Below are 22,356 nucleotides of genomic sequence, written 5' to 3'. Positions count from 1 at the left end.
CTATTCTATTACGGAAAGGGAGAATGAACGACGGCTTCTTTGGAAGCCACAAAGCATGGATCACGAGAATTCGAACGAGACGCGCAATAGTGGTTAATGTCTAGGCAGCTATGTATGAAGGAAAGCGAAGGAACCTATCGAATTCTTACTTATGTGGAGATGGATCATTTCTATCTATCTGATAAGCTTTTTTAGAACTAGTGCTACTCTTTTATGAGTCTCGAGAGTACCTCTCCTTGATTGATTTCCATTTCGAGCTTCTTGAGTCTGCCGTTGACCTGTCTTCTCACTTAATGTTCCAGCTTAGTATTTCATAGCACCTTGGCATGTCATGGAGCCTACAGACCTAAGGAGTACGAACATCGACATCGGTTGAATAGGGGCTGGGTATGATGACGTAATGGTTCACCTTATTGGCATCACTATCGCGGTCTCTTGATCACACGCGTCCCGGCGCCCTCTCTCTTCTCATTTCCTCCTCTCCCGAGACTCTTTCTGAGCACGCACGATCCCAAAGTTTGTGAGTCGACTTTAACATTGACGAGAACCACTTGAACAAAGCGCTAGAATCACCTTGATTCACAATCAACCCCTTCTCGCATCTGGCATTCCCTTCCTCTCCTTAGCAGCCTTTTTCTTCCGCCTTCTCTCAATAGTCTTGTCAACTTGCTTGTCCTTCATGCCCTCGAATCTCTCAACCAGTGCCATCTTTTTCTGGTCGGCCTTCTTCAAGTAGAACGGTCTCTTCCCTTGCTCAATCTTCTCCTTCTCCTCCCTTCTATGCTTTCTCAACACCCCCTGTTGCTGCTCTTTCATCCCCTGGGCCTTCTTGCGAGACTCCATGCTAAGAAGGGCGCGCTTGAGTTTCTCCTTGGCCTCACTGTCTTTGACTTTGCGAATGGCTGATCTGAGCTCTGACATTTCGGAGTCGCGGTATGTATCCAAGAAGGAGTAATTTCTCTGGGTTTTTTGTTCGTCGACAGCCCCACTGAGGGGCTCGAAGCGCGGGTCACGATGATTTATTTTTTGCGTTGGCACGACTTCTCGTCTGCGAGAGACGGCCTTTTTGGAGGAGAGCTCTGCAGGGGCGTGCTTGGAAGTGCGTGAGAAGTCGCGGGTATCTTTTTTCCCGGCTTTGCGCTCCAGTGCTTCATCATTAACGAATTCGCGAGGTACTTGAGTCTTTCCAGCGGATTCTTGGGCGTCTCCATAGCCATCGTCATCATTGCCTCGCTTTCGCTTGCCGAATGAAGCGTGTGCTTTCGCTAAGGCGCCGAAAGATATGGAAGCAGCTTCGTTCCCCGGAGCTTGACTCGAATTCTCTGACTCGGACTTTGATTTCCCGCCAGCCATTAGCTCCTTGGTCGCCGGCCCGTCCTCCTCAGTGGGTCACTTACCTCTTCCTCTTGGTGGTCCTCATCGTCACTGTCGTGGTGGGAGCTTTCTTCGCTTTGGCCAAGTAGAGAAGAGTGTCTAGCATCACCGGGAGCACCCATATCAGAACCCGAGTCAGTGTGGGAGCCACTATCGCTAGCATCTTTTACTGCTCTGATCCGACCATGTAGTGAATGCGCGAACACCATCGTCGGTTCTGGACGTCGAGGAAAAGAGGGTTTCATGTCACGGACGACGTCGCCTGGAAGCACAGTAGTCAAGACTGACAAGTAGATCTCTTAATCTGGAGACACGAACAGCGCAGAATCATTGAGATGGCTGTTTTGATGGTTCACAACTGAAACTTTTTTTCTTTCTCTTTCTTTGGGGTGCTCCCTTTGGTGGAGACAGGAAACATTTACTTCATAAGAGTAGGGAGGGGCTCGTTTGAAGATTGGGATGACGCGCGGCGGAACTTTCCGCCGCTAAAGAAAGATAAGCTGATAAGGTACATTGAGTTATAAATTTATAGTACATGTATACTTCCAAGACTCATCTTCATCACATCTTCATCACATTTACCTTACGTTAACAAGTATATGTCAACCGCTCTCAATAATCCAGCTTCACACCAATACATCCTAGCATATTTGGTCCAACTATTGCCCTTCCATTCATCTACCTGTGTATCCCATCATGCCCATCAATCTCATTATGTCATTCAGGTACGAGTAAACGCAAACTTCATCTGACAGGTAACATCTGCTGAATTATGGGGACTATCCAAAAGACCAGCTTCACCCGCCATGTTCGCGTCAAATCCTTGAAGCACAGCATGGAGAAACAGGAAACCCTTGGCTTGGAGAATTTGGGCCTCGAGAAGTCAGCGGCACCTCGAAATGCCAGTCGCGCGAACAAAGGAAAAGGTAGACGCGCAGAAGACGATGCTTCTATGCAGTCAAAACTTCAACAAGCCTCTGGACAGCATACTTCAAGCATCAGCTCCTGGGATCCGTCCGCGCCTCCATCGTATCACCCATTACCTATCGCCCCACTCGGCAGCTCTGCAGATACCCGGAATTGTTGGTCTTCGCAAATCTATCATCATGGTTTGGCACAAAATTATCCAGCTGTTCCCACATGTCATCCTGCGCAAACCTCCGTCTCTCCGCCGGGCCCGCCAAGTGTGTCCAGGTACCAGTCCGGGCAAGGTTTTAAACCCGTCAGTAGACCATCGATCGCTCCTAGAGTGACTGCAGTTCCTTTTAAGCAGCCCAGATTCCTTTCTAGAGGCTCGGAACCTACCGTGCAGAAGTCTACCATGTCAGTCCTGACGTATCGTGGTCTCCCATCCTCCCGTGTTGACAAGCAATACAGGTACTCAAAAGCCAACCCGCCGCTGCTCACTGCGGCTACTCTCGTCCAGCATGGAAGATGGACAGACTCACCACCAGCCAACCTCCGACAAGCTGTATATCAACCGAGTAGATCTTCGCAATCCACAAAAACTAGAGATCTCGAAGCTAGCCCGCCCGCTCCTCGCAAATCCTCGCCTTCCATTGTTAATAGCAAGGATGACCTCATTCACCTACCGGCTCCGGCCCCCACGTCGGCCTACATCAATGATGCTCATGTCATACCCAACCTTCTCTCCTCACCACAACGCCTCCTTCTTGTATTGGATTTGAACGGAACTTTGCTCTACCGTTTTCGAGCATCCCAGAATTACACCCCTCGTCCCTGCCTTCCTGAGTTCCTCGAATACGCTTTCGCAAATCATAGCCTTCTCGTATGGTCTTCTGCGCAACCATACAACGTTAAAAGTGTATGCGCACGAATTTTCTCTCGAAGCCAGCGTGCAATACTTTTGGGCGAGTGGGGAAGAGACACGCTTGGGCTGACATCCGCACAATACAAAGAGCGCGTCCAGGTCTACAAGCGCCTTGACCGTATCTGGGGTAGTGAAAATCTTCAACATTCTCACCCTGACTTTGAACGTGGTGAGAGATGGGGCCAACACAATACCGTGCTGATCGACGACAGTGCCCTAAAGGCGAGCGCACAGCCTTTCAACCATGTTGAAGTTCCGGAGTTTGTGCGGGGCGCCAGTGAAAAGGATGGAGATGGCCGAGATGTGCTTGGACAAGTCGTGGGGTATCTCGAGGAAGCGAGGAAGTGGAGTGATGTTAGCGGGTTCGTGAGGCACGGGCCCTTCGAACTCGATCGATGGCGCTGGGAGTGGCAGAAGAATAAAGCACAGGAGCGTGATCAGTGCGGAAGATGACGAAGACGGTAGACTGGGGCTGTGAGTACAAGACGCCGTGTTGTGGTTGTTGCTCCGAGGTGACAATTGGGGTCCTCGGGGTCCTCCCACTTGCCCAAGCTTTACTACATACTGGGGACCAGGGCTGCTGGGGATTGCTGAGATTGCGAAGATACCCTGTATAGCGTGAAGAGCAGACTTCATTGTTTACAGACACATTTCATACGAACTTGCAAGAAGCACAATATCCAAAGACTTTCGCTATGTTGGAATTGCTCTTCCATTGCATGAATCTGAATATCAAGAGACTAGGCGCCACGTTGAGCGCATAAGATATACATGAAGAGTGTCTCGCAGGAACCGTCATAAAGCTGAACAAAACCATGTCGCTGATCGTCGTTGTCTTGGCTATCGTAAACTCGTGCATCCCTCACAACTCCCAGATTTTCCGAACGACCCCTGACCCCTGTAATCTCCTCCTCCGTGCCGAGTAAGAATAGAACAAAAGTGAAGATTCAAGTCTGGCGAATTATATAGGCGACTTGCAGATCTAGCCTAGCGCCAATGTGAAAGAAATTGAAATGCTTCTCAATCCGACGCACTCTGAAGGAGGTGAACATCACTCGACACTAGTCTCCCCCAGTTGGCCTACAATACGCACGACCGCGGAGACGGTCAAAGACCCTCAACTTCTAATGCTGAAATCGAGATCCCTAGAAGCGCGAGGGGCCGGTGTGAATTCGAGCCCCCAAATTTGGCCTGGACACTCTCTGAGCAGTGGAACCGGTATGCTGATTCCCTCCGATCTTCTCAAATCCTTGCAAGATGTCCACGCCACCGAAATCGTCGGGCTCCTCATCGTCGTACTCGAGACCAAACAACTCCTCTTTTGAGACATCATCGAGTTTGCTTTCCCAAACAAGCGGGTTTTGGCTGGACTTCTGCGCCAGGGGCGACTCCAAAGCATGGGCCTTCGCATTCGATAACAGTCCTTTGCTGTTCAGAGTCGTCCCAGTAACGTCGGCAAGAACGGTAGCCGTCCTGCTTGCACGCTCAGTGCGCGGGCGCCGTACTGATCGTCTCGCAGGAGACGAGGAAGAGCGCCGACGGTAATCATGTTCATCGTCTCTAAAAATGTTGAAGCTTGTGTCGAAGTCGTCGTTGAACAAGTAGTGTTCCTCATCAACGATGTTGAAGGCTGGACTGAAAGACACCCCCTCGTTGAAAAGACTCGTGTTCTTCACAGGGGAGCCGACCAGTTCCCTTATCTTGTTGCGATGATTCCTGAGGTTTGTGTTGGGCGAAATGGAAGCTGGTGGCTTTGCCGGAAGTTTGAATCTCACTGCTGGTGTCAGGGGTGGAAGCATCAACGAGCTATCAAAATGGCGCAGCGGAGAGGACGAGACCGGTGGCCGCGACTGCTTCACCGCCGCGCGGCCCTTACTTGGACTAACGTCATGTGATGAAGAGCGGATTCGCGCGATCTCTTCTTCGGCTCGCCCCCGCTTGATTCTCGGTCTATCAGCGGTAAGGCTGGGGAGCATAGGGTTTGCAAAGGGCCGCGTTGCCGAAGAGTCCAAGGAAGAAAAATAACCGCTATCGTCCATCGCAGCCAATTTGCCCCTTCGTGATCTAGAATTGCTCGAGGGCAGAGGAAAACCAGCTACGGGAGACGGCGTGTCTTCACGCGGCAATAACGGACGGGGGAGCGGCGGCGATGAGTGAATAGGCTGGAGTGGAGGTGATAGCGGGAGACGTGAGGCAGGAGGTGGCATGTTCAGGATCTCTTCGATTTCGTCTTCTTGAGATGGCGCATCTGACGCGGGTATCGTGGCATCGGACGACGGTTCAGTGGCTTCAGTCACACGTCCGACTTCCCTCGAAGGAGGCTGAGGTTGACTAGACCAGATACTTGCTTCGCTTGATAGTAGTGACGAGCTCTTCAATATCGTTCCGGAGGAAGACGTTGGGCGACGAGAGGCTTTGTCTTTGATAAATTGAGTCTCCATTCCCGGTTCTATCGCCCAGTAATTCCCCTTTCCCGGGTCATCTTTAGGTCTCTCTTGCTTGATGAAGGCCTTGTTGAGACTCAGATTGTGGCGGATGCTATTCTGCCAGCCTGTTTGCGACGCACGGTAGTAGGCGAAAGAGTCGGAAATCCACTTGTATATCTGAGCTAGGGTTAATCGACGTCCTGGAGCGCGAAGTATCGACATTCCTATAAGTGCTGCGTAACTGTACTGTGGCTTTCTTCCGTCATCCTCGATCAACGGCATGTTTTGAGGTTCGGGGATCTCGGGCGCCGACAATTCATCAGAACGGTTTTTCTTCGCCTGTCTATCATGCAGTGGAGCGGCATTGCTCAATATTCTCTTCAAAGGAGCTTTGTAACCATAGGAAGGATCCGGAAACTCTGCAACATTGTCGCTGTGATATGTAGGGGTGAAATTTTCTTTGTCCGCAGATGCGTTGCTTTGAAATGTGGTAAATATAGGCTTCAAGGGCTTAAGGTGCACGATCGGGTGGAAGGCCGAAGAGGTTGGCCTCTTTAGCGGAGAGTCTGTGGTGAAGACAGGGGCTTGTGGAGGCGGTAGGGAGATGTTCGCCTGGTTGTCGTACAAGGCTTTTGGTGGAGAGGAGCTCGGCTGCCGGACCGGTTTGAGTGGGGAGCGTCCACTTGCCCTTGATATGGGAGGATTGAAGACAATATTTCGGCTAAAGGGAAGGCCGATGTGCAATTTTTCATCAGAGAACACTGAGCTCATCAGATCATAAGAGGGTTGTGATGCCGAGACTACATTGTCGGAAGCGGAGCTGGGATCCTGGTAAATCTCAGGGCGGCGCGTCGACGCCATCGACAACGAAAATGAACCGTATCTTCAATACCAGGACCTGATATTAGATGTTGTAAGACGCGTGAATATCGATCGTCAAAGCTCTCGAATAAACGTTGTGGTTGTGAGCGACTATGCAGGATGTAGATGCGGTGCAATCTCTGGGCCGCTAAAGCTGCACTTGGGCTGCGGGCTCGAATGGAGGCAAAAGCACCGAGCGAAACCGAACGGTCTGCTTGAATCAGAAGGGCAGACAGCAGTTGTTCTTCCGAAGTTTCGAGACAAAGAAGGGCAGAGAGTATTTTGTGAGACGTCGGCGCAAGTTGATCCGCGAATTCTGTGTTAAGCTTGGGACTAACTCCCTGCAAGCGCTGAAGGGCAAGGTAAAGTGGCAATGGAAACAGTGAGTCTCTATGCAATGTAGCGGTATGATGTTGTGAGCAATTGTGACCCGAGAGGGTAGGGTAGAAAGTAGAGCTGAGAAATGGGAAGTGGATGGAGATATCAGGTACTACAAGTGCTCAGGAATTAGGGAGTGGCCCGAAGCATTCCCCACTTCGCCTCAATCTCATTCGCTAAAGCGAGAATCCAGCTTCATCAAGAAGAAATGCAATAATGTCATTCATAACCTCTAAATTCATGAATGATGAGACATGGACTGACTTTAAGGACTTTTGCCTCCTGGCGGTTGCAGTCCAGATAGAGAAAGGCTGCGACCACTATCGGGTCAAAACCATTGGCTACCAAGTCTAGCAGCCAGCGCTTCTACAAGTAAGCTGCAAGGTGTGGGGGTACAGTGAACGCGTCGTCCACGCGCAGCTGTCATTGTGCAAACTGGCACCACCGCAGTGAAGGCCAATGGACACCCCCAAAAAACTCGCACTCCACACACGTTAACCAGACTGTAAGAGGGCCAATTCATCGACAAAGGACTTCGTTATCCCGAACGACGGAAGAAGTCAACATTAAGATGGCAGGGTCTACAGAGCATGCGTAAATCTTCATCCATCCGAAGCTATGAATCTTTGGAAGACGCGTAGCTAGATAGCGGGCGTCTAAGCAACACCCGGAAGTTTGGCCTCTGTAAAACTCTCCGCATAGTCAAAATCCGTTGAATCATGTGCTGTGACGGAGACCTTTGTCCACCCAACTCCGGATAACTCTGATCCAGCCTTCAAAGCAGCCATGCCATTAGATTTCATAAAACGTTCAGGACTGGGCTCACCGCCGATAAAGCTCCCTGTTACGATCTCGTTCAGGACTTCGACTCCTCCTTCGTCCAGGATCTCGATGTTCTTGCTCCCTTCTCTCCCCTTGCCGCCCTCTATCACCCCTATCATCTCGCCGCTGACCGTCATCTCGACCTCGACGTCCATCATCACGGTCACGATGTCCTTCATCCCTATTAGCATAGCTCGGAATGTAGGTATCCACCCGAGACCCTCCGACCACACCTCCTTCACGCGGCGGAGGCCTTCCTCTTGTCTCATCACGCGGAACACTTCCTCGGTGAACCTGGCCTCCCCATACGGGATTTATTGGAGGTGGGGGGTCTTGGCGGTAACCCATTCGCTTCTGGAGGCCAAGCCGGACGTCGACTTTGCGGTGGCGGAGGTCCCGGAGGTGGAGGTGGCCCTCTGAATTCTCGCTGCAGACCATGCTGTCGATTGTCGTAGCCAGTATGCCTAGGTGGATATGCTTGCTGCTCGTTCGAGTATGCTCCGAGGCCTCCGCGAGATCGGTACTGACCATTATGATTCAAATGACCAGCAGCGTTGACAAAGTCCCCATCCGGACCCATCCCGACAGTACCACCAGCTGGTGCTGGAGGGAGATTGGCTTTCTGCTCGCGAAACTTTTTTCGGTCTAATTCGTGTGATTCTTGGAATTGAGGAATCTCGCCAGGCTTGGCTGGAAGCGGAGGGTTTTTAAAATACGGATGTTCAAGAGCGTCGATGGCGTTGACGCGCTTGCGCCAGTCAAGCTTCAGCAGCTCCCCTAACAGAGAGATGAACGAAGGTCCCTGCTCTCGAAAGGTTTGCGAGAGGGTGCTCTTTCGTTGTGGAAAGGATTTGACTCCCTCACAGCCGAGTAAAGTACTCCATCCAGGCATGTTTTCTTCGTTCGGTGATCCCATTAGATCGAAGATTAAATGTATCTGGTTGAGGTCGGTATTTCCTTGGAGGATGGGTCTCCCTTTGAACATCTCTCCAAAGACGCAACCCACACCCCACATGTCTATAGCTGAAGTATATTTGCGCAATGTAAGAAGTAGTTCGGGAGGTCTGTACCAGCGAGTGACCACAAGCGTAGTATAGTCTCTCGTAGCTTCGCCACCGCCCTTTCCTCTTTGCGGCGGAGGATCGTCGTAAGGTCTAGCCAGACCGAAATCGGCAATCTGAAGTACGCCGTGATTGTTGATGAGGAGATTAGCAGCCTTCATATCGCGATGCAGTATTTTGCTCGTGTGCAAGTAAGCGACTCCCTCGAGCAACTGTATCATGTAGCATTTGATCTGAGGCTCGGTGAACTGTACTGAAGGGTTTTCGAGGAGGCCGGACAAGTCATGATCCATATACGGGGTGACCATGTACATTATCGCTTTTTTCCGCCCTTCTCCTTTTATTCGCTCAATAGCCATCTCTTCCAGCTTCAAGATATTGGGATGAGACAGCATCTTCAGTAGCTTTATCTCTCGGATCGCAGTGATTGGAAAACCATCCTTCTCGTTGTGCATCAGAATCTTTTTCATTGCCACAATCTGTCCGGTGACGCGCGATTCGGCTTTGTGTACTTCTCCGAAGGTTCCCTCTCCAAGCTTGGACATCATGATATAATTCGAGATTTTGGAGCAGCCATGGAACTTGGGCTTTTTCCCGTCTGGTCCTACTTCCAACGATGCTTGAACAGCGGTCCTTTTACTGGCTGTGGGATTTCCGTTTGGAGTCTGCCCACCAAAGTGGCTTGGTGTGGAGGCCATGAATGTTGTAGAGGCTCGGTGACGGATTGGTAAGTGGGGATTATGTACGGTAGAGGACCGAGTCGACCAGTATTTTGCATCTGATACTCCCAGGTGGCAGCTGGCTTTCAGTGTTGCAACGATGCTGGGTGTGACATTGACCCAGACTGGCACGTAGTATTACGTGTCAACCTCCTGGATGCTTGCGAGGCTAGAAGCAGATCACCCAACAGCTCAAATGGGATCTTCCTTGCAGGGTACTCAACAATAGCCGTAGGTTGCCTGCATTACGCAGAGTTTGTTCGAAGCTTGCGTTTGTGGGAGACAGGGGCAACGTCCATGTCAGAACGATGCAGCGCTGACGTTTAGTAAGGCAAGAAGATATCAGTCTTTGAGTTGTACTTGTGAATTAAACGGTAGTTTTCAAGAACTAATAGGACACCCTGACAAGTAAATGTCTGGACGTGAATGACTGTCAAGCAGTATAGACAATCTGATCTTTCTTCGGAGCTGTTCGAGCTAGCGCGGCAAAGGATAATCACCTTTAAGCGCGTTGGCGCGCTAAGCAACTGAATTGAAAAAGCAAATCAGTGCGTTCATCATTTCGTGGTCAAGGGTTGTTATTGACTCTTAATTTTGTTATAGCAGACAATGGCTGGCAATTCGGGAGGTCATGGCAATCATCCAATCCACATGCATCCAGTGCGTCACCTCACCTTCGAGAGCGTGCTTCTCGAATACTAGTGAACTTGTATGCCTAGCTGACAAAATTTGCGTCACCAGGTCCGGCCTTTATACCGATATTCTGCAACCTTGTTAGGCGCCTCGATGTGGTTCTTCGTAGGCTCTACACGCTTCCGGAGAAATTGAGGTCTGCTGACTTTCGTGTAGCTTATGTACCGTGCAAAGAAAGATGGGCCAGTACTGTTAGGATGGAGGCACCCGTGGGATCATTGAAGTGTTGGCTTGTAGTTTTGAGATTTGCGAGTCGTGCACTAGGTGGCGGCCTGGCTGCAAGTCGATGGAAGGCTTGCCAACAGCTCTTCACCATCAGTTTTGTGTGGGTAGGCTATCGGGGTAGGCCACTCGGCAGCCCGATCTTTCAGAGCAGCTGTAAGCGTGGAGAACTCTATATAAGAAAGTTCCCCACTGTTACATTCTCGAGCGATCTCACAGTGGCCCTATATACATTTCGTGTTTTGTAGGGGTGATTAATGAGCACAGTCATATGAAACATAAACCGCCCATTGCATATATTTTGCATGGTGCTATGGCTTTTCAAACAGATAATGTGATACCCCCCAAGTATCCCCACCCTCATACGCAAAGAGCTCAGCGCAGGCCATATAAAAGATCTGCCATCTGTAAAACCACATAGCAGCACTGTTCTTCCCATATGTATCTTCCAGGTGAGGCCAGATCTCTTGCTTGCTGTCGTTCATTTTTGACAGCCAATCCTAGACACAGCATGAGCTAGACGTTGAGTATGGAAGGCCGCTCGACAATGGCTCACCTCGCAGGTCCTAGCATAATGCTTCCCGCTCACCCACCATTGCTCCTGCAATTTAAGGTCCCCTTGAAAGTAGTGTAGCAGGTCCGCACTGGGCATTGTGCCCCCAGTAAAAAAGTGCGTGCTCATCCACCCTTCTTCGAAATCGTAGGGTGTTGTTTTATGAGCGAATATGTGAATGAAAAGCTTCCCACCTGGCCTCAAGGCGCGCGATACCTTCGCCATTAGAAGCTGATAATTCTTCATATGTTCGAACAGCTCAATGGATATCACACGGTCAAAAGCATCTTCATCGAATTCGTAATCCACGACATCTCCAGTGAGTACCTTGATGTTTGAAAGTCCTTTTGACTCGGCCTGATCGTCAATGTATGCTTTCTGGGTCCTTGAATTGGAAAATGCTGTGATCCTGGCGTTTGGGAATATCTCGGCGAAGAAGAGTGCTCCAGATCCCCAACCACAACTTTGTTGGCCCTGTCAGCGATTGCTGCATGATCACGGGCAGAGTTTCCGCACCCCAAATCTAAGACTTTCATCCCATCGGCTAGTTCCGCTTTTTCTATATACGTCTCCAGCATCTCCACCTCGGCGTGTCCTAGTGTCTCTTTCCCAGTGGGATAGAGACAGCAGCTATACTTCATTCGCGGCCCCAGGCAGGCCCTCAAAACCCCTGTACCGACCTCGTAATGCTGAGAATTAGCGGTGGCAGTTTCAATTGCCATTGGTCGTGTTCGTAGCGCCTTCACGTATTTCATCTTCGCCTGATATGCTTCGTCGAGCGATGTTGTCTGGATAGCATGAATGCGGTCTCGTAGCTGTCGTCGAATTCCATATCGAATGACTGCTTGGGGCAGCCAGCCTCCGTCTAGAACCCAGTCTGTTTCCTTCTCAGCCGCCTTCGCATGGGGACCGCTGCTCTCCACAAACATACCGTGATTCATATTGCTCGAATCGTTATTTTTGAGCTCACAATTACTTTGATGTATATTGCAGAGAAGAACAGTTTGCATGAGCTAATTTGAAATTGGAGGGAATAGAGAATTTCTATAAGTAGAACAGTTCCGAGTAAGACTTGTTGATCTAAATCTGGTGCTTCGTCTACAATCTACAAGCTCGTACCCGTACTCGTACCCGTATTAGTGTCCTATCTTACATGTCATGAACGCCTTGGTTTAGAATAAAGCATGGGTATTGTTTATTTATCTACATCCGCATCTCTTGCAAAAGACGTTTGTATTCCTTTTGCTTCTTGCGGCGATGAGGCCATAGCGTATCATGCAGCTCCCCAAGGAGCCGTGCCAACCATAGGAACACTCGCCTCTCAGCTATCCATGCGCATGCCAGACCGCCTAGTGCTAAGACGAGCACGAAGACCTTGAAATCAACAGACATGTCTGTCAATTGCATAAGGTTGGCAAGCCAGGCTCCGGGGTCGAACAGCATGTAGGCAGAAAACAGGGAAGTCGCGACAATGGTCACCACGAAGGGCACTGGGCAACCTTATCAGTGTGTCTCTCTCTGCAAATGACCGCGAACGAGCTTACGATTGTTTCGCATTGATTGCCTGAACGGCGGGCCAACACTGAGCACAATCCCAGAGAATATGTACTGGAAACAGGATATCAAGAAGAGAGTCGTGTTTTCCGAATTCTTTATATTGGACTTTTGGGTGTCCAGCTGTGGAGGAATGAACCTTTGTAATGGTTAGCCAAAGCTATTTGCCTTCAGGACTCCTGATTACCAACCATGTCTGCCGTTGTACGAATTCGAAGCCAACCAACTGGATAATTATGCACAGCAGGACTTGACCCAACAACGGGGTGAGGACTTTTCGAGACACAAGGCTCGCAGTTGGTCGCTTGCTACACAGCGTTGGATAGGCACCAGTCCATCCCACTGTAGAATCATTAGCTAGCTGATTGGATTGTCCTCCGTAGGTACTAGACTTACTAAAGATTGCGACTGGCAGCACCAAGAGAATATCTATGAACAAGAACTAGTCTCCCATTATTCTATGATATTCAGCTCTGTAGCAAAGACAGTCATACCTGGAAATCCCCTAAGTTTGAGGCAGAGGCATAGAGGAAGCTGACCGATGTGAACTGGATCGCGGAGTAGAGGCTCATATACTTGAAACAGCAAAAGCTCGTCACAAGAGCTGCACGTCCTTCACTATTCCGTGGATTAGCATAGTCGAAGTGGCTCGCAGCTAATGGAATTGTCGGTTACCGGATGACCTCAGGGACGCAAGATATATCGAAGACCCGGCTTGTGAATGGCGCTGCTACAGAGGCTTCCGCCTCAGAGAGAGATATGCCGACATCCGCGGCCTTTAGAGCTCCGCAGTCGTTCGCCCCATCACCGCAGAAACCGCAACAATAGTCTAAACTCTGCAGCTTCTCCACCAATTCGTGCTTTTCATCTGGCGACATTCGTGCGAAGACTTGACCACGGGCAAGCATCTGTTCCCTTTAGTACTCTGCTCAGACATGTGATCAGAGATAGAGAAAGAGATTACCCTCTTCAGTACGTCTTCGCTACCAAACTCAATAATCCATCTAAAGACATCTCCACTCACAGCGAGTGAGTAGTTTCGAAGGTTGGAAATGTCATATGGTAATGAGGCGTCGGCTTCTGCGGGTGGTGGCAAAGGCTGCATCAATCAGCAGAGCTCGTCAATCTCCAATACATTGCTACCATGAGTGTATTATCGTCCAATTCAAAGAGCGAGTTGTCAATGCTCTGCCATTTCAAAAGAGCTTTAGGGTCTCGGTAGTCGCCTTACTTCGGTTAGTGGTGTCATCATCCTTAAGCGGTTGGATAGCCAAACCATCCACGAAATGTGGAATGAAGCAATGAGCTGTACGATCAACCAAATTACACTCTCTGGCCACACTAATCGCTGTGAGTATGTTGTCTCCTGTACACATGACTTTTCGAATGTCGGCATCATTGAGTTCATCGATTACTCCTGTAGTGGAAGGTTTCAACTTGTTTTCAAAAATAATGAAGCCAAGGAAATCGAGGTCAGACTCAGCATCCTGGCGCCTCATCGTCTCCACCTTTGTCCAATTCAGCGCTTCGATATGCTTGGTTGCGCAGGCGATGACCCGAAAGCCCCTATGAGTGTAAAAGCTAAGCAGGTCGTCGTAATCAACAGGAACTACAGAGAGACTATTAGCACTCGTGACAGCATTTTGCATGCTCCAAAGAAACTCACAGCTATCCTGTCGACAGATGTCTGTCATGCACTCGGGTGCTCCTTTTACGTAGATGTCACCACCTGGAAAGCCAGATTGACCAACGACAACACTAGCTCGACGCAACTGTGACACAAATTCGAAGGACTTCAGAATCCCTAGCTCGATCTGTGCATTCTGCCCAAGCGGTGAGTCAGAACTTCGCAAGATCATGTTGTCAGAAGACTCACAGTCGCTGATTGCGGCATTTCATCAATGCCGTACTCCAGACCAGGGGGTGGTCTAGCTATCGATGAAGGGCTGTTTTGGCCATCTTCTTGGTCAATGACATTTGCCTTCTGTGCGAATTCTTCGAAAGACCAGCCAGTGAACTCGAACATCTTGACATCGAGAGGATCTCCTAGTAGCTCATCGTCCACAACACGCAAGGAGTGGCAAGTAGCCATTGTATACAGAGCGGCTTTATGGATCTGATAATTAACCGTGGGATCTCGTTGATAAGCAGCACCAGGCAGGAGGGTTGAGGAATCACCAAGTACGCCACTGAATCTGATGGTAGTTAGTAAAGAAACACATAGCATTACAAGATTATGCACTACCTCATCGCTGGCCGATGGACAACTCTTACCCCTAAGACATCAAGGCCGTCTTCGGTCAGGGTTCCAGTCTTGTCAAAACAGATGACGTCGAGCTTTCCGCCTACGTTGACCCTGTTGAGGTCAGTGCATTGCCTTTGAGCTATCGGCGGGCCAAGTGGCTTGCCTTTGGGGACTTATGCAAAAGATTTGCTTCTTTTTCAATCGGGACAGAGCGAAATTGGTTCCGATGGATAAGGTAGCGGGCAGGGCAGGAGGGACAACAATCGTGATCAAGTCTAGGGCGCGAACAATGATCAAACGCCATGCAAGCTGTTCGATGTTAGCGCAAGATGCGAGCAACGCTTTTCGAAACACTCACGTTGAGCCTAACGAAGTTTACAAAGGAGGCAATGAAGCCAATCGCAGCAACACCAGCCATGACGGATATATACCGGAAGGCATCCTTGTAGAATTTGAACCCTGATGGCTTGGGAAAGAGCATTGAACGGACGAGAGCGCCTTTGGTTGTATTGAAGCCGGTCCTGACAGCGATAGCTAATGCAACGGCCTCATCGTCCTGTCCTTCTTGAGGCCGCCTCGCTCTGATGATCTTCGTCCCGCTGAAAAGGAAATGCTTGGCGACTTCAGGATTCATTGTGCTTGAACTCATACTCAACAGTTGTAGGGATCCATCGGTTGCCGGGACTTTTGAGACCGGCACAGACTCGCCTAAGATGCTTGTCAATATAGTGGCTTCTAAAGTGTGAGGATAGCAGCTGAGTACCAGTAAGCATGCTCTCATTGACGATACAGTCTCCTGCGAGCAATAGGCTATCACATGGAAATTGGGTCAAAGATGGATCGGAAACTTCGTATACATCTCCTGGCACAAGCTCGCCATTTTCCACTTGTCGCCCTGAGGAGTATCAGACTGTGCATTTCACCTGGGCATGGAATACCCACAGAACCCGTTTCGCAAGACTCTAACCTCGCACTCGAAGCGCGATATTTCGCGCAGGCGTTTCATGGTCTATCCGTCAATATATCTCCAGGAACGTGTGTTGGTTGACTTACTGATCTGGTTTCAATCAAGGTTGTCGTGATGCTGACTACTGAAATGAAGAAGATGCACACTGCGTAGTAGTAATACTCGTCGAGGGACCAGAGAATCAGGCTCGCAACCTGGAAGATGTAGAAAGGGTGAAAGGCCTAAAGGATATTAGGAAGTTCCTAGGGTTTTTAGGATCATCACTCACCTCATCCACAAGTAGCTGGAGAATAGATTTCTGTTTGATGTCGATCTGGTTCTTGCCAAAAACCTGTTCCCTCCTATGGCGCTCATCACTGTCCAAGCCGGCCCTGATCAACTTTACGTCTGTCCAGTCAGGATCTTTCCAATCGCTACACAGCACAAAGTTGTCTTTCAACGGGTGAAAACAGAAGCTGATGTAACGATAGTCTAAAAACCGCAGATGTGTCATTATAGGGTCATCATCCTCATCGTAATCGAGAGGAAAGCTTTTCTTTTCCCTCAAGCCAAAGACAGTCGAAGTGACGTGCCCGTATTGGATTGTGACAATGTCTTGTACCATAAACTCGCCCCATTGGTTCTGGTCGATTTTAGCTGCTGTCTTTGATCGCCGATGCTGATATCGCTGTCTCACCTCAACGACAACCCAGTTGCACTCGCGTAACGGTTTTGGAGATCCTGTCAGACGGACTCGCCAACGAGGAAGCCAGCGAAGAATCAAGTATCCCAAGCCCAAAGAGAAAGCGCAAAAGGTCAGGTAAAGTATCAAGCCCAACGGCTTTGTGATAAACCCAGCGACAACGATGGTCAAATCCTCGGACACAACATAAATCTTCTGGCTTGACCTTGCTCCCCGTCCGAAGCCGCTCGCGTCAGTCTTGGTAGAGTCGTTACGGTGAAGAAGAGGCTCTTCGGCAGTACTTTTGGAGAAACCCGAAGATTTGCGTCTCTGGGACGATATGGTGCCTGACTCCAAATCGTACTCTACGTCTTCTCCAGGCTGCTTGCCAATGTCCGTGTCTTCGTCCTCCTCATCTATGACAGCCTGATCCACGGACCATTCAGGAGACTCATCATCCTCTTGGAAATATGTAAAACTTGCTACTGAATCTGCCCTCGATCGCCGGTGGGCAAACCCAGTCACACTCGATGGGACGCTCTCCGACATAGGTCCCGCAAACACCTGAACTCGTTAGCCTGGGTTGTCAATTGTTTTCAATGCAATGTTCGAATTCGAACCTCCTCGTGAGCCATTTCGACATCGGACACAAAGCTAGCACTGTGACTGTGTTAGACCGTGTTGGGTTTGGGTAGCCTAATGACAAGTGCCTCACTTGCTGATGTTAGAGTCTCGCCGAAACAAGGACCCATTGAGGTTTCCGTTGCTCGCTGCACTGTTTTCGCAATTGATGCTTGAGCTGCTCCTATGCGTAAACGCAATAGGCCGGGGGCCTGAATCCTCCATGGTGTGATCCTAATCCAGCCCTTCTTCTATCAAATCTCAAAGACTCGTTTCTATCTTACTGTTATGGCTACCTGCATCAATGGCTAGGTAGGTCGACAGCACTCCACCGGTCTGGACAAAGATATTTGCAAAGGGATGTCATGATTGCAGCTTGCCAAATTCCTCATCTGAGCGAAACGGGTATGACATTTTCCGTACGTACTCCGCATGCAGAATGTGGGAGAGACCAGGCCTATAGGAGGTGGGAAAGAGAGCAACCGTTGGAACTCTAGGCCAAGGTCATAAAGCATGGAACAGACAAGCAAGACCGGTAGATTTTGTAGTGAATACAGCCTGGGTAACTTTAAGCACGATTAAGCTTTTCTTATCTTAGCGTCGTGTATCCGCGCTTGAAGAACCCCCCCCCGGCCCAAAAGCACAAACCACGAGCATTAAAATTTCAGTACACACCCTCTCTCTGCCTCACCTCACATGGTCATACCTACAATCAGTCACAACAAGTCAAACATGTCAGAACCTATCCGCAACAAGAAGCTTGATCTTTCAACAGCACCGTAAGTCGAATCCGTCAAAATTCAGATGTACGCTTACCACTCCAACCATGTAGTACGCCTCAGAACACTCCTGCCAACAATGCACCCATCTCCTCTCACGCTCAGCAGCCAGGTGTGACTAGCATCAAAGAAGGTAGGCCTTACGAACCTAATCTCTCCCACATATTCCAATTCTCGGACCATTTGAATGCTGATTATTTCAACACAGAGGATCTCGACCGTGCTGCCGCCGCCTCAATCTTCGCTCAAAATCCTAAGCTTGTATCGATGATACAAGGGAAGCTTGGCACTCTGGTCGGCCGTTCTTCTGGATACGTCGAATCCCTCCCTGCTCCCGTGCGCCGCCGCGTCGCTGGTCTCAAGGGTGTACAGAAGGAGCATGCCAAGCTCGAAGGCGAATTTCAGGAAGAGGTGCTACAGCTTGAGAAAAAATACTTCGCAAAGTATACTCCACTTTATGAGAAGCGCGCTAAGATAGTCAACGGTGCTTCAGAGCCCAGCGAAAATGAAGTCAAGGCTGGTGAACAGGACGAGGAGGGAGAAGATGATGAATCGAGCAAAGAGGAGACGGTCGAAGGTCGCCAGGCCGCCGAGGACATGGCTGGCATACCCGAGTTCTGGCTGTCGGCTATGAAAAACCAAGTATCGTTAGCCGAGCTGATCACAGATCGGGATGAGGCGGTATTGAAGCTCCTAACGGACATTCGCATGGAATATCTTGAAAAGCCTGGGTTCCGTCTGAAATTTGAGTTTGCTGAAAATGATTTCTTTTCCAACAAAACCATCACCAAGACCTACTTCTACCAGGAAGAGAGTGGCTACGGGGGCGAGTTCATCTATGATCACGCTGAAGGAGATAAAATTGACTGGAAGGCTGGGAAAGACCTGACTGTGAGAGTCGAGAGCAAGAAGCAGCGGAACAAGAGTAAGTCCTCATAGGAAGTCGGTCACTGAAGGCGGCAACTCTAATCCGTCGTCAGACACCAAGCAGACTCGTATCGTGAAGAAGACCGTACCAACAGAATCTTTCTTCAATTTCTTCGATCCTCCAAAGGCTCCAGAAGCAGACGAAGATGACGCTGCTTCAGATGTTGAAGAGCGCTTGGAGCTTGACTATCAACTGGGTGAGGACATCAAGGAAAAGCTCATTCCTCGCGCGATCGACTGGTTCACTGGAGAGGCATTACAATTCGAGGAAGTTGATGAAGACCTTGAAGAAGGCGATTTCGAGGATGAAGACGATGAGGAAGACGACGATGCTAGTGAGGACCGCGATGACGAGGAAGAGTCAGACGAGGAGGTACGTAGATGTTTCATCTTTGTACTACACATGCTGACCTTGACATCAGGACGACAACTCAAAACCCAAGCAGGAGGCCGCTGAGTGCAAGCAAAGCTAGATCCTGCCCCCTTTCGTTTGGCGTCAAAGGATGGCAGGATGATGTGATGATTCTAATAAGTTCTACTTTATCGAGCAACCATGCTCCCCAGTTGTTCTCGAAGATCTCTGCCGCATTTTCACGCTGCTGTCATCTTGTGCTCTTACCATCTGATATAGTGCACAGCTTTATGTGATCAATATTAGTTGGTACACTCCATGGTTCTTTTTAAGATTCTATCTCTGGCTTGAAGCACCAATACAAGCAACGTCCTGTGAGTAGACAGCTGAGTAGCACGCCAAACTAAAGTAGATCTTGATACAGGACTATAAGTTCGTGACGAGGCACAAGTCCGCCTCAACAAATTCAAGGAAATCCAGCTTTGTTCGCTCCACTTTCAGGAGCATATTTGGTGAGTCATGAGGATCATACAAATGCCGGAGTTTAGCCAGATAAAGTCATCGACATTTCAATCAGTAATGTAGCAGTAAGCGGATTTGCAACTGCGAGTAGCAAACGAAGCCCCAATATGAATTCGGCTTTAGATGCGACCGAGGGTATAGATATAGAGCCGCCGTCGACAGACCTCGCCAGGCGCGTATCCTCCAGTCTTGGTGTTTCAACGTCTCCAACAGGTTTCCATACCCCATCATGGACCAAGTCTGGGTCACCTTTACGCGCAGCCACTGGAGGTTTAGCCAAGCATCTGAAACCTTTTGCTACGGAGGACATAAAGATTCTTCTGCTCGAGAATGTCAATGTGACGGGTCAAGGCTTGCTCGAAGCTCAGGGTTACCAAGTCACCCATCTGAAGTCCGCGTTGCCCGAGGATGAGTTGATAGGGAAAATACGGTGGGGTAACGCATGAGTCTCTTTGGATGCGCAAGTTTCAAACTGATCATTGCAGAGATGTTCATGTCATTGGCATACGCTCGAAGACCAAGCTTACCGCCAGAGTTCTTCGAGAGGCCAAGAATCTGATCGTCGTTGGATGCTTCTGCATAGGCACAAATCAGGTCGACACGCAATATGCTGCCGAACATGGCATTGCAGTGTTCAATTCTCCCTTCAGCAACTCTCGTAGTGTTGCTGAGCTGGTCATTGCGGAAATCATCTCCCTGGCCAGGCAGCTTGGTGATCGCTCGAATGAGCTACACAAAGGAACTTGGAACAAGGTTAGCAACGGTTGCTGGGAGATACGTGGAAAGACGTTGGGTAACGTACCAGGGCACCGCTGGATTCCTCCTATCTGACATCCGTCCTAGGCATCATAGGCTATGGACATATTGGATCCCAGCTTTCCGTGCTTGCTGAAGCGTTCGGTATGACGGTGATATATTACGATGCCGTCAATCTAATGGCCTTGGGAACTGCGAAGCAAGTACCAACTCTGGAAGCCTTGCTGCGGGCTGCTGATTTTGTGACATGCCACGTACCGGAGTTGCCAGAAACCAATAACCTCATTAGCCGCAAAGAAATGGGTGATATGAAAGATGGCAGCTATCTTATTAATGCCAGTCGTGGCAGTGTCATTGATATCCCGGCTTTGATCGATGCCATGCGCTCTGGCAAGTTAGCTGGGGCCGCCCTGGATGTTTATCCAGCGGAACCAGGAGGCAATGGCGACTATTTTACGAATGAGCTCAATTCCTGGGCTCAAGATCTTCGAAGCCTCAAGAACATAATCCTCACACCACATATAGGAGGGAGCACTGAAGAAGCCCAAAGCGCAATTGGAATTGAAGTGAGCACCGCTTTAATACGCTATGTAAATGAGGGTACTACTTTGGGTGCGGTCAATATGCCCGAAGTCTCTCTGCGGTCTTTGACTATGGATGAACCAAACCACGTGCGGGTAATATACATTCACCGTAACATACCAGGTGTTCTGCGGGGAGGTGAGATCGAGCAAAGTCGTTATTCGCTTGACATAACGCTTATGCCTTTAGTCAATGCAATTCTGGGCAATCATAACGTCGATAAACAGATGACGGACAGCAGAGGCGAGGTAGGCACAGACCGTCTTGAAACAGAGTGCATGGCTAATGGTTTCTTAGGTGGCATACTTGATGGCTGATATTAGCGGTGTCAATGTTGCGGTCATCAAAGATCTTTATCAAAGACTAGAGGGGTTGAGCTGTACGAGGCTTCGGCTATTGCTATCGCTATCAATTCCACTCTGCTGACGACATCTAGCTCGAATAATGACGCGGGTATTGTACTGAACCTGAGGTCTCCCTCTGCACTCGAATTCAGTCTTTCGTAATGCGGACGATCATACAACTGGTGCAACCATCGGAGCTTCGTCACACTTTCTTGGCCGCATAATCGAAGAGGTGATTTAGGGGGTCCTAATGGCCGCCGGAACTGTACCAAGCACATGAACAGCAGAATGAACCTCGTTGTTTGCTCCAGCAGTATGCTTGCAAATGAGATGGAGAACGCTTTGGCGCTCCGGCTTTGAACATTGAGTTAATTGTTGGCAATAACGTAGATCATAGACAAATTCATAGACGCATAAAAGAGTGAATAAACGGTGCGTTATTGAGACAAACTGATAAGACTCATCACATGGCGCTGTAAGATGTTTTCGAGCAGACAACAATCTGATTATCACAAGTCGTTGGTGTTTTCAATCTCATGTGTGTAATAGGGGCTGAACCCCTGCATTACTGTGAAGTACGAGTGGCGGTTTGAGCCAGCCGCTTAGTGGAAAGCAACCAACCCAAATGCGGGCTTTTCTCTCACTTTTTCTATCAACCATTAGACCTCTATCAGACACCTGAGAGCCTCCGTTGCTGCTGTTGCTAGAGCCCCCGGCCATTCATAGCCTGTCAGCCACGCGGCCTCTTTCTCCACTCACCCTAATAATTACATCAATTTGGGAACGGGCGAGCGTTTCTTTTCCACACTGGCGGCCTTCAGGAGCCCCTCTCCTTGAGGTGCTATGGCACACAACTATGATGTCGGGACACGGGCATGGCAGCCCGATACTACAGAAGGATGGGTTGCCTCGGAGGTGGAGTCGAAAAACATAGAGGGCGACAAGGTCAAGCTAGTTTTTCAACTGGCTAACGGGGAGGTAAGCTTCGCGCCCATTCACGAATGGCCCATCTGGATATGGCTCACGCAGACGGAAACAGTCAAAAACAATCCAAACCACCTTGGCCGCGCTCCAAGATGATAACAATGCCTCTCTTCCTCCCCTCA

The 22,356-nt window shown here is 49.5% G+C and overlaps 10 protein-coding genes across 10 annotated transcripts; 5 read left to right on the top strand and 5 right to left on the bottom strand.

Moving 5' to 3' along the window:
* Nucleotides 1-585: 585 nt before the first annotated feature.
* On the bottom strand, nt 586-1,583 carry HO173_000315 (uncharacterized protein; the record flags this gene model as incomplete). Its single annotated transcript, XM_037302265.1, has 2 exons — nt 586-1,332; nt 1,398-1,583. 2 exons carry the CDS (start codon nt 1,581-1,583, stop codon nt 586-588), a joined length of 933 nt encoding a protein of 310 aa, XP_037170844.1.
* Nucleotides 1,584-2,146: 563 nt separating this feature from the next.
* On the top strand, nt 2,147-3,658 carry HO173_000314 (uncharacterized protein; the record flags this gene model as incomplete). Its single annotated transcript, XM_037302264.1, has 2 exons — nt 2,147-2,697; nt 2,752-3,658. 2 exons carry the CDS (start codon nt 2,147-2,149, stop codon nt 3,656-3,658), a joined length of 1,458 nt encoding a protein of 485 aa, XP_037170843.1.
* Nucleotides 3,659-4,350: 692 nt separating this feature from the next.
* On the bottom strand, nt 4,351-7,883 carry HO173_000313 (uncharacterized protein; the record flags this gene model as incomplete). Its single annotated transcript, XM_037302263.1, has 2 exons — nt 4,351-6,392; nt 7,538-7,883. The coding sequence occupies 2 exons, from the start codon at nt 7,881-7,883 to the stop codon at nt 4,351-4,353; spliced, it is 2,388 nt and encodes a 795-aa protein (XP_037170842.1).
* A 77-nt stretch (nt 7,884-7,960) lies between these two features.
* On the bottom strand, nt 7,961-9,451 carry HO173_000312 (uncharacterized protein; the record flags this gene model as incomplete). The annotated part of the gene is made up of 1 exon (XM_037302262.1): nt 7,961-9,451. The coding sequence occupies one exon, from the start codon at nt 9,449-9,451 to the stop codon at nt 7,961-7,963; it is 1,491 nt and encodes a 496-aa protein (XP_037170841.1).
* A 630-nt stretch (nt 9,452-10,081) lies between these two features.
* HO173_000311 (uncharacterized protein) lies at nt 10,082-10,387 on the top strand (the record flags this gene model as incomplete). The annotated part of the gene is made up of 3 exons (XM_037302261.1): nt 10,082-10,132; nt 10,214-10,270; nt 10,322-10,387. 3 exons carry the CDS (start codon nt 10,082-10,084, stop codon nt 10,385-10,387), a joined length of 174 nt encoding a protein of 57 aa, XP_037170840.1.
* A 311-nt stretch (nt 10,388-10,698) lies between these two features.
* Nucleotides 10,699-11,881, bottom strand: HO173_000310 (uncharacterized protein; the record flags this gene model as incomplete). The annotated part of the gene is made up of 3 exons (XM_037302260.1): nt 10,699-10,887; nt 10,944-11,403; nt 11,457-11,881. The coding sequence occupies 3 exons, from the start codon at nt 11,879-11,881 to the stop codon at nt 10,699-10,701; spliced, it is 1,074 nt and encodes a 357-aa protein (XP_037170839.1).
* Nucleotides 11,882-12,143: 262 nt separating this feature from the next.
* HO173_000309 (uncharacterized protein) lies at nt 12,144-17,002 on the bottom strand (the record flags this gene model as incomplete). Its single annotated transcript, XM_037302259.1, has 20 exons — nt 12,144-12,430; nt 12,485-12,633; nt 12,686-12,836; nt 12,891-12,936; nt 12,989-13,112; nt 13,170-13,402; nt 13,459-13,593; nt 13,638-13,720; nt 13,771-14,103; nt 14,161-14,317; nt 14,371-14,689; nt 14,740-14,850; nt 14,903-15,048; nt 15,098-15,447; nt 15,503-15,634; nt 15,682-15,748; nt 15,793-15,927; nt 15,975-16,328; nt 16,383-16,931; nt 16,988-17,002. The coding sequence occupies 20 exons, from the start codon at nt 17,000-17,002 to the stop codon at nt 12,144-12,146; spliced, it is 3,876 nt and encodes a 1,291-aa protein (XP_037170838.1).
* Nucleotides 17,003-17,720: 718 nt separating this feature from the next.
* HO173_000308 (uncharacterized protein) lies at nt 17,721-19,167 on the top strand (the record flags this gene model as incomplete). Its single annotated transcript, XM_037302258.1, has 5 exons — nt 17,721-17,767; nt 17,821-17,900; nt 17,976-18,692; nt 18,748-19,067; nt 19,117-19,167. 5 exons carry the CDS (start codon nt 17,721-17,723, stop codon nt 19,165-19,167), a joined length of 1,215 nt encoding a protein of 404 aa, XP_037170837.1.
* Nucleotides 19,168-19,675: 508 nt separating this feature from the next.
* Nucleotides 19,676-21,371, top strand: HO173_000307 (uncharacterized protein; the record flags this gene model as incomplete). Its single annotated transcript, XM_037302257.1, has 5 exons — nt 19,676-19,998; nt 20,054-20,361; nt 20,412-21,154; nt 21,204-21,285; nt 21,343-21,371. The coding sequence occupies 5 exons, from the start codon at nt 19,676-19,678 to the stop codon at nt 21,369-21,371; spliced, it is 1,485 nt and encodes a 494-aa protein (XP_037170836.1).
* Nucleotides 21,372-22,093: 722 nt separating this feature from the next.
* Nucleotides 22,094-22,330, top strand: HO173_000306 (uncharacterized protein; the record flags this gene model as incomplete). The annotated part of the gene is made up of 1 exon (XM_037302256.1): nt 22,094-22,330. One exon carries the CDS (start codon nt 22,094-22,096, stop codon nt 22,328-22,330), a length of 237 nt encoding a protein of 78 aa, XP_037170835.1.
* Nucleotides 22,331-22,356: the final 26 nt, after the last annotated feature.

This window comes from Letharia columbiana (assembly GCF_014066305.1).
Source record: "Letharia columbiana isolate WasteWater2 chromosome Unknown Sc0000000_s0, whole genome shotgun sequence".
NCBI classification, from domain to species: domain Eukaryota; kingdom Fungi; phylum Ascomycota; class Lecanoromycetes; order Lecanorales; family Parmeliaceae; genus Letharia; species Letharia columbiana.
This window is presented reverse-complemented; position numbering and strand designations above follow the sequence as displayed.